This window comes from Lissotriton helveticus, chromosome 11 (assembly GCF_964261635.1).
Source record: "Lissotriton helveticus chromosome 11, aLisHel1.1, whole genome shotgun sequence".
Classification (NCBI taxonomy): domain Eukaryota; kingdom Metazoa; phylum Chordata; class Amphibia; order Caudata; family Salamandridae; genus Lissotriton; species Lissotriton helveticus.
In genome coordinates this window covers 317,883,966-317,897,858 of record NC_136072.1, presented here as the reverse complement: position 1 = coordinate 317,897,858, position 13,893 = coordinate 317,883,966, and the positions used below count along the sequence as shown (strand labels likewise).

Genomic DNA, 13,893 nt, shown 5'->3' with positions numbered 1-13,893 from the left:
TTGTATATATATGCATCCTATTCATGAAAAATACTCCATCTCTTTTTATAAGTGCTCCAATCATTCAGCAATTCAGGGTTCTCCCTGTTTCTCGCATCCAACATGCGACAGGCGACAACTAACACAGCTTTGAAACCAAAGACGTCTGCGAACCCTCCGACAGGCATTGTTGGCAAGCTTTATGGGGGGAGACATTCAATTAGCCTGTAGACTGGTACATTTTATGACATGAGTAAACACCGCGCTAAACCCAGTTGCTAGTACCTGAACTGGGAAAAATCAGATCCTCCTGCCAAGTTTGTCAGAGATCTTTCACAGTATTGTAAGCACAAACATCACAAACTGACGAGTGTCTCACGGAAACTCTGGGTTTTTAACTTTTTTTTATCTAAGGAGTGTTTTAAGATGTATAAGAATCTTTTTGTACATATTTACACATTCATATATATTAATATTGCAAATTTTGAAATGCTTTTATATTAATGTTATTGTAATGAAATTACTTGTTTTTTTCTTTTCTACGTGCTTTGCAAAAGTGCTCAACTATGTATTTTAGACCAATGCAAAGATTTTTATTAATCATGCAATAAAGAATTTACCCTATCTGGAGGAATGCAACACATCCAACATGCTACTCCCATGTATCGTGCATCAGTACACTATTTTACTCACCGGTGCAACCGCACTTCAGTGAGCGATACTTCCAAAATATAGTGGAGAACTTGATCCGTTTACTGGAATCTGCTGGGATAAGCAAGAAAGGTTCATTTAGATGATTAATCATTATGATATCATTAATGAAGGCTATCAGGAATAGTTATACATAATATGATTAAAAGAGGAATATCCTCTCTATGGGGCAGACCTTCTGGTAGCTTCTGCAAGGTACCCTAGTGCCAATTTGTTTGCCTGCAGGCCCTAACACACTAGAGCACAATATCCTTAACTAGGCCTGTTGCATTAACATGAAGATGAACTTCACAAACAACACAGTCAGGCCTACCGACTTTATCAGTGTAATGAAAGTTAATAGGAAGAGCTTTGGCCTTTGACAGCGCATTAACGTTTGTTAATGCGCAGTCATCGCCGCTCGACGAGTCACCACCACTCGTCGGGCTCCAAGTCCTCAGGTAAGTCGAGGCATTAAAAAAAGAAGTCGAAGAGACGTTATCGCTCTTTCGACGCTCGCGCGATGCGGCCGGGGGTTCAGGCGACACCGCCCCGCGGCTCCGCCGGAGCCGCAAGCGTCTCGTCCAGCCCCACACCCGCCGGCCCCTGGGCTGCACGCGACGCCGGAAGAGATACGTGACTTTCTCGTGGCCATGAGGACTCACTTCCCTCCGTCGGACCCTGTCATGGTGCCTTCGGGTCCCGCGGGTCCATCTTGGAGCCCTAGCGGGCTGGCGGCTCTGGCCCCGGCGCCTTCGGGTGCTTCGGCCCCGGCGCCATCGTCGACTCCAGTCCCAACGCTGCAGGGCCCCACAGGATCCAGGCCTCGATCCGGGCCGTCGCCAGTCGACCTTGCCACTCCTCCGCTGGTGCCGACCCCGAGGGTGTCACTCACAACGCCATCCCCGGACGACGTCGTCCCCGGTTCGGGTCCGGCGTCGGACCGGGGCTCCGGCGCTGACGGGGAAGCTATTCACCTACGACCCGGCTCCATCATTTTTTCCTGACTATCAGGAGATGGATGACGAGGACTGGGAGGGGTCTGAGGACCCTCTGGCACTGCAGTGCTAGTTGAGCCAGGACTGGGCAGACGAGCTAGGGGAGGCCAGTGGTCTGGACACTTCGCCCGACACTGGATTGGTCTCTCCTCCCTCCGTGGCTACAGAGGAGGGGGCTGCTTACAGTGTGGTGTTGACTAGGGCGGCCAAGGCCTTGCCTCTTGAGCTCCCTGTCGCGGCCGTAAGGACTAACCTCCTCACTGAGGTGCTCAAACCGCAGGCAAGCTCCTCGGAGCCTCTACTGCCATTTAACGAGGCCCTCACTGATGTTGTGCTGGGTACCTGGTCCAAGCCCTCCACAAGCCTTCCTGTGGATCGGAACGTGTCCCGACACCACCACCCGGCTCCGGGCGACCCTAGCTTCCTGTCCGTTCACCCCACCCCTGAGAGCCTGGTGATTCGGGCCTCTATGTCCCAAACCGCATTCCCGACTGCTCCTCCGGATCGGGAATCCAAAAGGTACGATCAGTTTGGGAAGACACTGTTCTCCTCCTTGAGTTTGGGGCTGCGGTCTGTCAATACCGCCTGCCTTTTGGGCCGTTACAACCACTTTTTGTGGGATACGGTTGCGGAGGTTCTGCCACAGTGCCCGGAGGAGGCCCGGGAAAAGCTCACCCAAGCCCTGGCGGATGCAGCACGCTACTCCATACAGTGTGGACCCGACACCACGGACTCACAGGGTAGGGCGATGGCAACGACATTCAGTGGCGGTTCGCCGCCATGCCTGGCTGAGGTCCGCCAACTTTTCGGGGGATGTCCATGCCACCCTCATGGACATGCCCTTTGATGGCCGTCGCCTCTTTGCGCTGGAGCGTTTCAAGGCCCCCAGGGCTACGGACAATTCCTTGGGCCTAGGCCAACGCCAGCAAACTTCCGCTTTTCACTCCTTTCGTGGCCAAGGAAGGGACGCCCCCACACGTCCAGCCAGCCACAGGCCGCAGAACAAGTCTCAACGCGGTCGCGGACGTGGTTACCGCCGTGGCGGTTCCGAGGGACACCGGCAAGGTCAGTCCACATCCGTCCCCGCAGCATCTGCCTCTAGCCTTCCTAGTCCGCCATTTCAGGCCCATTCAACGCCAGTGGGGGTCAGGGTTCACCATCACCTCCTCCACTGGCATACCATCACATCGGACAGGTGGGTGCTGCAAACCGTCCGAAGGGGCTATTCCTTCCCCCTTCGAGGCGACCCCTCCAACCATGCCACCGCAATGCCACTGCATGTCGGGGGATCACTTGCACCTTCTGCAGGAGGAAGTTACGGCCCTCTTGGCCAAGGGAGCCATCGAGCGCGTTCCTGGGCGAGAAGTAGGACGTGGTTGCTATTCCCACTACTTTCTGGTACCCAAGAAGGGCAAAGGAGGCCTACGCCCTATCTTGGACCTACGGAGCGTCAACGGTTTCCTCCGGAAGGAGAAGTTCAAGATGCTGACTTTGGCTCAGGTCCTAGCTGCCCTGGACCCAGAAGACTGGATGGTAGCGTTGGACTCCTGCCACCTGGTTGGCCCCTCGAGTACACATTATAAATGATTATATGGAGGCCCTTTGATGAGCTGACCCTTATGGCCAGAATATCTGGGCTATCGATAAAAACCTCATCCACCCTTATCCCCTCAAATTGTCATAGCCAGCAGGTCAGCCCACCCACTGGTCGGCCCCTTTGTCCCCTTGATGCTGCTTTAAAGAAGTTTAAATACCCTTCATAGAAAACTCCTTCTACGGACCCCGTTTCTTGAAAAGCCCATACATCCGAACACTCTATGCATGCAGACCAATCTGTAGACATTGATTTAGCTTCTAGACCCACTATATTCCAGGAGGATAGAGTCATAAATGGTCTCGAGGGACTAGGGCCTCCATTCCCAGTACTAATCCTAACCTCGTTTATGTTAGTTTCCATTGTTAGAGAATGGCCTAAGCTAGGGGTTCTAAAAGGAGGTTGTGCCTCAGAAACATTTGGAGTGTCCCGCCCTTCGCTTCCCTAGCGTGCGTTCCCTAAGTCAGTTGTTAGTATATCCCTAGGTGAAGCACACCCCCAACCCAGATTGCTACCGGTGCCAATTTATGGAGTCTTAGCTACCATAGTTTTATCCCCACTGCATATAACCCACTGTACAGTATCACTCCCTCTCAGTCAGTCAATGTCTTCGAGTGACGAAAGTAACTCGAAGCGATTGTTGGTCTGAATAGGGTGGTCTAACCAATTGTATATCTCGTCGGGTACCCGTACTTCCCTATTTCTAGGCGGCGTACGCCGGTTGTAGAAAAATCTAAGGGGGAGTAATCTAATTCCTTCTGCAGCAGGGGGAAATGCCCAGCCATCTCAAGAATATAACGAACCAGAGAGGGTGACCTAAAGCTCAATACCACACAGTCACCAGACATGGATTTAAATGAGTGGCCTACCCAGTTGATGTGTCGCACCATTTTAAATTCATCAAATAGTTCCTGTCTAATGCCTGTCTTTTTACTCAAGAAATGGAGAGCCTTATTTTTAAGCGTAGACCAGTACTTTCATGTTCCCGGAGGGAGTGGGGGGACATTCACAAGGACGACCGTGTATGGTGTAGCTTCAGGGGGGAGATGGAGACTAGGTAAAATAACTGGACCCCCTTCTATACCATGCTCATTCTGCCTTCTATTCCCTTCTGCCCTATATTGCTGTAACGGGGGAGCAGAACTACCATTACTAACACTGGTAGGGGGAGGACAAACTACACTCACCACTGAATGTACCTGATCTGCACTTATTTGGGCATTTGCCGTATTTCCCAGCTGTTCCTTGTGTGTGTCCCCCAGGATGCTACATTGGACCCCCCATTAGGCTGGATAGTAGGGTGCACTAAATTCCTTTGAATGCTACAAGCTAGGGATTCTTCAATCTTATTAAGCCTAGCATCAACTGAATCTAATCTTTTAATGATAGGATCAATAAGAGCTGCTAATTGCTCTTAATAGGGAGCACAAGTCTCCTTGATTAAACTGGAAATTTGGGCGAACAACAGGGTTAGGGTCTGGGGTGTTAACACCCGGATTTCCAAATACAAAGACCCCACTTGATTCATTTATAGCGGACAATGGGTTTTGTTTGGTTGTGCCACAACCTTTCCTTTTTGTAGTGGGCGGTTCCACTCCTGTCCCCCCCATAGCTTTCTTCCATCTGGTCTTTACCCTAGCAGGGCTCTCTATACTGCGCTGAATTTGCGGGGAACCCTCAGAGGGAGACATAGGCATCACACATATTAAGCTGGGGGAAGTTATGTCACATGCAGGTTCTAATTCAATGTTAGTCTGCGGGTGGGGTATCTGGGCACAAGGCGGGGAGCCTCCCCTAGATGGTATGGGTTCAAGCGAGAGCCTGCGCTCTGTTGCCAGGATCTCATGTATCAGGACAGATTCGGCTCTATTTAAAAAGGCATCTAGAGTGCCCACCACCCTATCCACAACCTTCCTTTTACTCATAATATTCTAAAAACCTCAGAGCCACACAGAAACAGTGCCCCAGCTAACCTTCAAAGAACAAAACCCCGACAAAAAACACAAGCTTACAGTCCAACGCAGAAGTAATCAATAACGTGGCCCGGCCCGGCCTCTGACGGGCCCGCCCTTGGCCCGGGCTTTGTGCGGGCTCACCCGCGCGCGTTCCGCGCAGCGGGAGTGCAGAGGCGTTTTTAAGCACCTCCCGGCGCTGTTGATGATGCTACAAAGCGTGCCCCCAGGGACGCTGGGTAATGAAGTCCCGGCGCGAGAAGCGAGCGTTGTAGTCCCCCACGGACTGGTCAGTGGCAGCGAGGCAGAGTAGCAGCAAGCAGGGAGAGGTCCTACGGTGAATAAATGACCAGCGGCAGCGTTAGTGTCTCCCGCTGCGGGAGGGCAGAGGCATTTTTAAGCACCTCCCGGCGCTGTTGATGATGCTACAAGGACGCGCCCCTGGGGACTCTGGGTAATGAAGTCCCGCCACGAGAATCGAGCGTTGTAGTCCCCCACGGACTGGTCAGTGGCAGCGAGGCAGAGTAGCAGCAAGAAGGGAGAGGTCCAACGGTGAGTAAATGACCAACGGCAGCTTTAGCGTCCCGTGCTGCGGGAGGGCAGAGGCGTTTTTAAGCACCTCCCGGCGCTGTTGATGATGCTACAAGGACGTGCCCCCGGGGACTCTGGGTAATGAAGTCCTGGCGTGAGAAGCGAGCATTGTAGTCCCCCACGGACTGGTCAGTGGCAGCAAGGCAGAGTAGCAGCAATCAGGGAGAGGTCCAACGGTGAGTAAATTACCAGCGTTAGCGTCCCGCGCTGCGGGAGGGCAAAGGCCATTTTAAGCACCTCCTGGCGCTGTTGATGATGCTACAAGGACGCGCCCCCGGGGACTCTGGGTAATAAAGTCCCGCCACGAGAATCGAGCGTTGTAGTCCCCCACGGACTGGTCACTGGCAGCGAGGCAGAGTAGCAGCAAGAAGGGAGAGGTCCAACGGTGAGTAAATGACCAACGGCAGCTTTAGCGTCCCGTGCTGCGGGAGGGCAGAGGCGTTTTTAAGCACCTCCCGGCGCTGTTGATGATGCTACAAGTACGCGCCCCCGGGGACTCTGGGTAATGAAGTCCTGGCGTGAGAAGCGAGCATTGTAGGCCCCCACGGACTGGTCAGTGGCAGCAAGGCAGAGTAGCAGCAAGCAGGGAGAGGTCCAACGGTGAGTAAATTACCAGCGGCAGCGTTAGCGTCCCGCGCTGCGGGAGGGCAAAGGCCATTTTAAGCACCTCCCGGCGCTGTTGATGATGCTACAAGGACGCACCCCCGGGGACCCTGGGTAATAAAGTCCCGCCACGAGAATCGAGCGTTGTAGTCCCCCACGGACTGGTCAGTGGCAGCGAGGCAGAGTAGCAGCAAGAAGGGAGAGGTCCAACGGTGAGTAAATGATCAACGGCAGCTTTAGCGTCCCGTGCTACGGGAGGGCAGAGGCGTTTTTAAGCACCTCCTGGCGCTGTTGATGATGCTACAAGGACGCGCCCCCGGGGACTCTGGGTAATGAAGTCCTGGCGTGAGAAGCGAGCATTGTAGTCCTCCACGGACTGGTCAGTGGCAGCAAGGCAGAGTAGCAGCAAGCAGGGAGAGGTCCAACGGTGAGTAAATGACCAGCCAGACCTACTTCAGGACCTTGGGGGAACGGTGGGAGGAGTTGGTGCGCCCTCTGGATGAGAGCAAGTAGCTTGATGCCAAGATGGCCCTGAGAGAGCTGGCCATATTGTCCCCCCTGTGCCTTGTTGCTTTAAACTGCTTCCACCAGACCTACCTTATCCCTCAGAGGCAGGGGAAAAAAATTGGTGATCATGTAAAGCGCTCTGATACCAGATTTCTCGGGTCTAGTTTGCGCTATATAAAACTGTAAAAAAAAGAAAATACATACAATGTAAAACTGCTTCCCATAGCTTGTTGAGAAATTATACATCTTTAATTCATCCCTATAGAAAGCCCCTCTTTATATAATATATCGAATGTCAGCACGGCCAAATCTCCTTTTGATGGTGGATTGGAATGTCGGACATGGTGGTTAATTATCAAGCTGCTCATTTGGTGGTCACCAATGAGTGGTTGTTTGAAACTAGAGCTGACTCTGCCTACGATAGTGAGAGGCAGGCTCTGGGTTGAGACAATGTTCTACATTACCTACCCGAGTAAAAAATTGCCAAATTCCTACCATCTGCCGCTAGAACGGCAAACATTTGCTGGGATATATCAGGGGCCATGGGGTGGGATAAAAAACTTAGCTACCAACTCCTTGTGGGTGGGGTCGAAGCTACCGGGGGTGGTAGACCTTTAGGAATTTACCGGATCAAACAATCTATGAATTACAATGCAGGGGGTGTAGCTAACCAAGAACATGGGGCATAAACCCTTTACAAGATTACAGGAAGAATTTGGGCTACTATGAACTCATTATTACTGCTGTTTACAGCTTAGACATGTTCTGCTCCCATGTTTGACTTAAACTAAGGATATCCGCAAGTTTATGCCTCTCAAGGCAAAAATTACAATTGCACCCTTCCATATAACAAAATATCTCAAAGTTACAAAACGCCTGTTATGCACACCCCAGACACAATCCAGCAACTCAGAAGAGATTGGGAGGTACACATGGGGCAGATTGATAATATGGACTGGTAAGCGCCTTTAATGGTACCCAGAGCGATCGTTATAGCGTATCTCTATAGGTTTGCTGTAGGTAACACTATTTAAGTATTTTCAAGGAATTTATTACACCAGACAGAAAGTATGAAGATTAAGAAGGGAATGGTCCCCACATGCTTAAGATGTCTGGAGATGTACGTGAGATATCCTACACTGTACATGGAAATGTTAGGTACTTCATCAGTAATTGGGGAAAATAGGGTAACTGTTATCAGAGGTCCTACAGCATACCATCACCCTCACTCAGAAGATGGCCGTGTTAATTATATTATATAAGATTGATATTAATAAATATCTGAAGACCATAGTATGTGTAGGGTTGGTTATAGCTAAGAGAGACATTAAACAAAATTTGAGAGTGACTGGGGCTCTTGAAATAGCAAAATTGAGAGTCGATCCTGACCACTCCAGGATCCTGGGAAAGCAAATATATGAACTGAGGGGACGCCTACAGGCAGCATGACCATATATGAGGGAAGTCGGTAGAGCTTTGAGTCCCCACGTTATGGCGATATCCCTGTTGGATTAAAGCATATGAGGAGGTTATCCTATTTTATATTTAGAGAAGATTATGTTTTGGCTTAAGAATTAACACCATAGATCGACTGTATCTAAATGTATAATGTCCCAACTTTGTTTCTATGTAAAATATAATTGAAATAAGTTATCAAAAAAATTCAAGGAAAACATCTTTACCTGCATCCCCAGACAGTTCTTGTCATTAAGTTTACTTCTTCCAGGCATGCTGGGCTGATGTGATGTTGTGGCTGTTGAGCAATCGCAAGGACTTGCATTATTCTCCATGTTGAGATCCACAAATTGGCATTGTGTTCTGGAGCAATTCCACTACTTGCAGAGTAGTTGGTGCTTCCTTTCACATGCAACACAGGAGCAAGGTAATCAGGCTTGTCTTCATCCTGCTGGAGAGCCATAATCAGCACTGGTTCAGCTCCTGGTAATATATGTGACCAACACTTGTATGTAGTCCTCCTTGGTGCCTTATAGTCTAAGCCCACATTGCCAAGAGGTCCCATATTTATACTACTTGGTGCAGAAACAAATTCTTAAGGAATGAGATTCCAAAATTCCAGTACTTTAGCCAGTCACAGGGAATTGCATATTCCTCTATATCCCCATGTTACTGTGGACTTTCGGAACAATGTCCTGGGTCATATCTGTTCAAACTGGTTAATGTCAGCATGTGGATTGGCCTCCGGCAGGGCCTAGCAGAGGTTCGCTGTTGCTAAGTGACAGCCATCAACACAAGAGAAGGAGGGATGAGTTTAATTAGAGCAGAGAATGTCTGCTCTGAACAAAAAGAGGGGATGGCAACCTTCTCCCCTACCTAACAGGCAAAATGAGGTCCTGAGAGGTTTTATTGCATTTCCTAAGGTTGTGGAGTCTTCTTGGTCCTTGAGGGTTCAAAGAATTCTCAATGCTGTTGGAGTTTCTGGTTGACCTCTAAATGAACTGTGATTTTTTCCATCTGTTTTGTATTTCTAGGCCTTGTTTATTAAAGAGACGGAGAAGAATCTGCTGTCAGAAAAACTGAACCAAGTCCAGCAGGAGCTTGCAAATGCAAACATGAAACTGGAACGGGTAAAACACGAGTGCTTGACCCGCCAGGAACAGGATAAGGTGAGCATCAAACCCACCTTATATGTATTGTAATACATCTAGGCAATCATCTGACAAACCACCTTCTGCTAACTGAAATTTAAACAAAATCACAATGCAGGGAACCGGAGGATTGTACCCCATCCATCCATCCTTATAATTTCCAAGATTCAGACTTTAACGTTTGCTCCTGTTGTGAGGGGTTGGCTGAAACACCAAAGCACCCAAAACAAAGTTACAATGAATGGGGCCAGACAACTCAGAGTTTGTTTGTACACTGTACACGCAGTGACTATAAAAACAAGTGCTACACATAAGGAACCTTTTATAATTCTGTTCTCTGCTAACAAATGCGTTACCCAATCAAAAACATTTATCAAAGAGAACAACAGTATTTGTGTGCCGTGAGTAAATTCCTTTCATTGTATATTTTTTTTTAAATCTGTTTATTGGTATTTGTAACTTCAACAATACAAAGGGCACTGCTTTACAATCAGAATTGCTCTTCAGTAATTCACAGGGATTAGGATATCAACAGTGTGACTCGTCAGTGGCAGCATGACAGTGCAATTAAAATGTTTTAGAGCAGGGCACCAATGCCCAGGCGTGCCTGCCGAGTAGAAGTCAGGAGTCAGTTCTTCACCTCTTTATAAGGAGAAGGACAAGCATTACATAGGCATCTCATCCCTAAATGGTTAGCATGTGCAGTAGAACCAAACAACTAACTACGACACTATTGTCAGGTTGCATTGCTTTTCGCCCCAGTTCTCAGCCCCCCCCAGCCCTGACCCTCCCCCCCCCACTTCTTCCGCTCCCACCCAGTGGACTCGCGAAGTTCTGCACCAGGCGCTGCATCACCGCCGTGTCGCGCATTACACCTAAGGACATGCCTGCCATGGTGCTGCCTGCTCCCCCGCCCCTCCCGCTTGTGGTGTCAGTTTAGGTCCCCGCCGCCCCTTCCTCCACTGCAGTTCCAGTCTCCAGCATAGTGTTTAGCATGTGTTCCCATCGGTCTGCCATAGGTTCCTTACGGAGACCCATAGTTTCCTCCCTCCGGATGGCTGTCCATTCAGCGCGAGCCCATGACGAGAATGATAGGATCCACGCCCTCGTGGTGGGTGGGTCCCTCGCCTTCCATCTCTTAGTAAGGAGACGGACCGCCGTCACTATTCCTAAGTCAAGGAATCTGGACGACGCCTTGTCCCTGGGCGGCCTCTTGAAGTGGTGTAGGAGACACTCAGGCCAATTGCAAGGGATGATGCGGCCTGTGCTCCGTGTAAGTAGTGCGTGAATGTCCCTCCAGTAGGTGCCAAGGCACGGACAATGCCACAAAACGTGGAGAAGTTCTGCGTTAACTTCCCCGCATCTGGGGCAAGATGCGTCCGCTCTGTGGAAGTATTTATTTATTAGGTCTGGGGTGAGGTAGGCTCTGTGCACTATGTATACTTGGATTTGGCGGAACCTCGCATTTCTGGGGATGCGGACCGGGCTTTTTAGAATCTTTTCCCATTCTCTGTCTGCGAACGCTCGTCCCATGTCCCTCTCCCATTTCACCCGTAGTGGGGCTAGGTCCTGCTCCGTATGTGTCAGTAGGGACGCAGCAAACCATTTGACTAGGTGTCTGCCCCTGCCCATGACGTGTAGGTACTGAATCGTCAAATGTTGCGCCGGTTCTTCCGCGACATCGCCCCATTTAGCCGCCATGTGCGCCGTTAGGGACCTGTGCATCAGGAAGCCTCCGGGGGGGAGCCCAGCGTCCGCGACCAGCGTCTCGTAGGGTGTCAATACTCCATCCTGGTACAGGTCGCCCAGCGTCTGGACGTCCATCGCATCCCATTGCTCTAACATAAGGTGCGTGAGCGCCCCCCCACCGCCGGGCGAACCCTCCAGGGGCACCGCAGGCGCATAAGGGCGCACCCCTCTCGTGAGGTACAGCGCCCTGCGGAAGCATTTGAATGCTACCGCCAACAGTAGTGGGGTGGGGCGCGTTGGCGCTGCCAGTGGGTGAAATAGCGCAATGATCCGCTCTAGTGTATACGGTGGGTCAGCTGCAGCGGTATCCTCCCTTCCCCTGTCCGCCAGCCAGCGGGCGACCCATTGGAGCTGTGCCGCCAAGTAGTAGTGTTCAAAGCAGGGAGCCGCTAGTCCGCTCCTGTCCGTGGGCAAAAACAATTTCCCAAGCGCGAGGCGGTGCCGAGATGCACCCCAGACAAAGTCTCTTAAAATCCTATTGAGATCAGAGAAGAAGGACGCGGGCAGGAAGAGTGGGAGGTTCGCGAAGTAGTAGAGGAGGCGAGGAAGCATCACCATTTTAGCAAGGGCCACTCTGCCTGTAGGCGACAGCGGAAGTGTAGACCAGAAGCTTATCTGGGCCCTGAGCACCGTCACTGCTCTGCCCAAGTTCCCGTCTAGCAGGTCTGTCTGCTGGCGGTAAATCTGGATCCCCAGATATTTAAATGTAGTCTCCTGCCAGTAGACTCTTGTGCTGTGGAGACTGTACTCTGGGTCCGCCACGCCCTCCCTGAACGCATAAAGGCACAACTTGCCCGCATTGACTCGGAGCCCCGAGAGGTCGGCGAAACGACTCAGTAGCGCGGCCAGTGAGTCCGATATGTGGCTCACGTCCCGGACAAAGACCAGTAAGTCATCAGCATACAGCGACACTTGGTGGACCCCGTCGCCCAACGGGATGCCATTCGCCAGATACTGTCTCATGGCCGCAGCTAAGGGCTCAATTGCCAAAGCGAAGAGGAGCGGCGACAGGGGACAACCCTGGTAAATTCCTTTCATTGTAAACGTCAATCCAGACCCATTAATTTTTCAGTGTTTGCTTTTGGTGCATGATTGATACCACAACAAGGACTGCAATGATGTGAGAGCTTTTGTACAGTGTAATCCTTCTGGCAGCTGGATGATGACCTGTTAAGTGTATGTGTTTCTTGATACACTGTACTAGCATTCTTAGAGCCGGGACACACGTGGGCTCCGTTAGGGTGTGAGATTTGACTTTCAGGACTGCCAACAGCACAGCCATCACCTGGAGAACAAAGTGAAAGCTGTATAAACTGTACATGCTACACTTTGATAATGTTGGTTATGGTGCTTCCAATGTTTTCACCAACAAGCCACATCCCACAGCCACCCCAAGTGCTCTTCCTTCCTACAATGTGTCCACATGGCCTTTTCCCATATATTAGGTTGGCCAAATGGCTCTATGCGACCATAGACAGGGTTTTCATGTGAAGATTTTGCTTTCAGAAATTTATAGAGTGGTGTGTACAGATATGGTATGGGTGTTTTTCCAATTGGAGAGCATAGTTTTAATCTCCGTTAATAAGAACAGATCTATGAATATTAGTTCTTCTTGGCCTGTTTGCGATGGACTTTGGACAGAATTTACACCTATGTCTCTACCACTGGATTGAGATCCAAGTGATATTGGAAAGCCCATTCTCTATATTCCCTGGATCCAATAGGGTAGGAATCATAGAACACTCAGATATCATGTGGTAAGATCCCCTCCACAGGAACCTCGGTCCCAATAAGATTCTGAGTCAATGACCTCAACATTATTAAGCCTGAAGGGTGCCAAGAATGATTTGTGGGAATAAGTAGAGAGCGCCTTACCTTGCTGGTCCGCCTTCACGAAAATAATTTTGCTAAAATAAGGTGGGGCAAGCAGGGGGAAGTGACGGCATCTTTTCCAGTCGAACGGGGGGTGAGGCAAGGATGTGTCCTGGCCCCAACGCTTTTTTCAATCTATATAAACGGAATTGTGGAGCACCTAAATAAATCTCCAAATGATGCTCCACTCGTAGCAGGTGTACACGTCCCCGTACTAATGTTCGCGGACGATACGCTTCTACTCTCACGTACGCCTAGTGGATTGCAGAAAGCGGTTGATGCTTTCGGGGACTTCTGTGATAGCCCTGGTCTGGAATTAAACACTAGTAAAACTAAATTTATGTGTCTGAGTTCCCAATCGGCTTTTAAGGGGGTGATAAAATTTAAGGGCGAACCATTGGAAAAGGTAGATGCCTTTGCCTACCTAGGAATCACTCCAACATGATATGAAATGGAAATCACACATTATTATGGCATCTTTAAAATTCAGCCAGTTAGCAGGTGCAGTTACTATTAAACATAATACATCCATGACAAGACCCATAAATTGCGCACTTGAAATCTATAGTATGAAGGTACTGAGTGCATGCTTATATGGGTTTGAGCTCTGGGGATTTTCCAACCTAGGAGATCTGGGGCGGGCGGAAAATAGATTTCTGCGAGGGCTTGTTGGGGCCCCACAAAGTACCCCATAATCCCACTAAAGATGGACCTAGGTAGGAAAAATATTGAAGACATTGCCCGCCTACGTC

General features: G+C 50.1%; 1 protein-coding gene across 1 annotated transcript in view; it reads left to right on the top strand.

Moving 5' to 3' along the window:
- CROCC2 (ciliary rootlet coiled-coil, rootletin family member 2) overlaps positions 1-13,893 on the top strand; it is a 1,301,560-nt gene that overhangs the window by 671,752 nt on the left and 615,915 nt on the right. Inside the window, exon 22 of the mRNA XM_078665477.1 lies at positions 9,404-9,538. Within this exon, the coding sequence (XP_078521603.1) occupies positions 9,404-9,538 (135 nt within the window). The remainder of the gene's footprint in view (positions 1-9,403; positions 9,539-13,893) is intronic.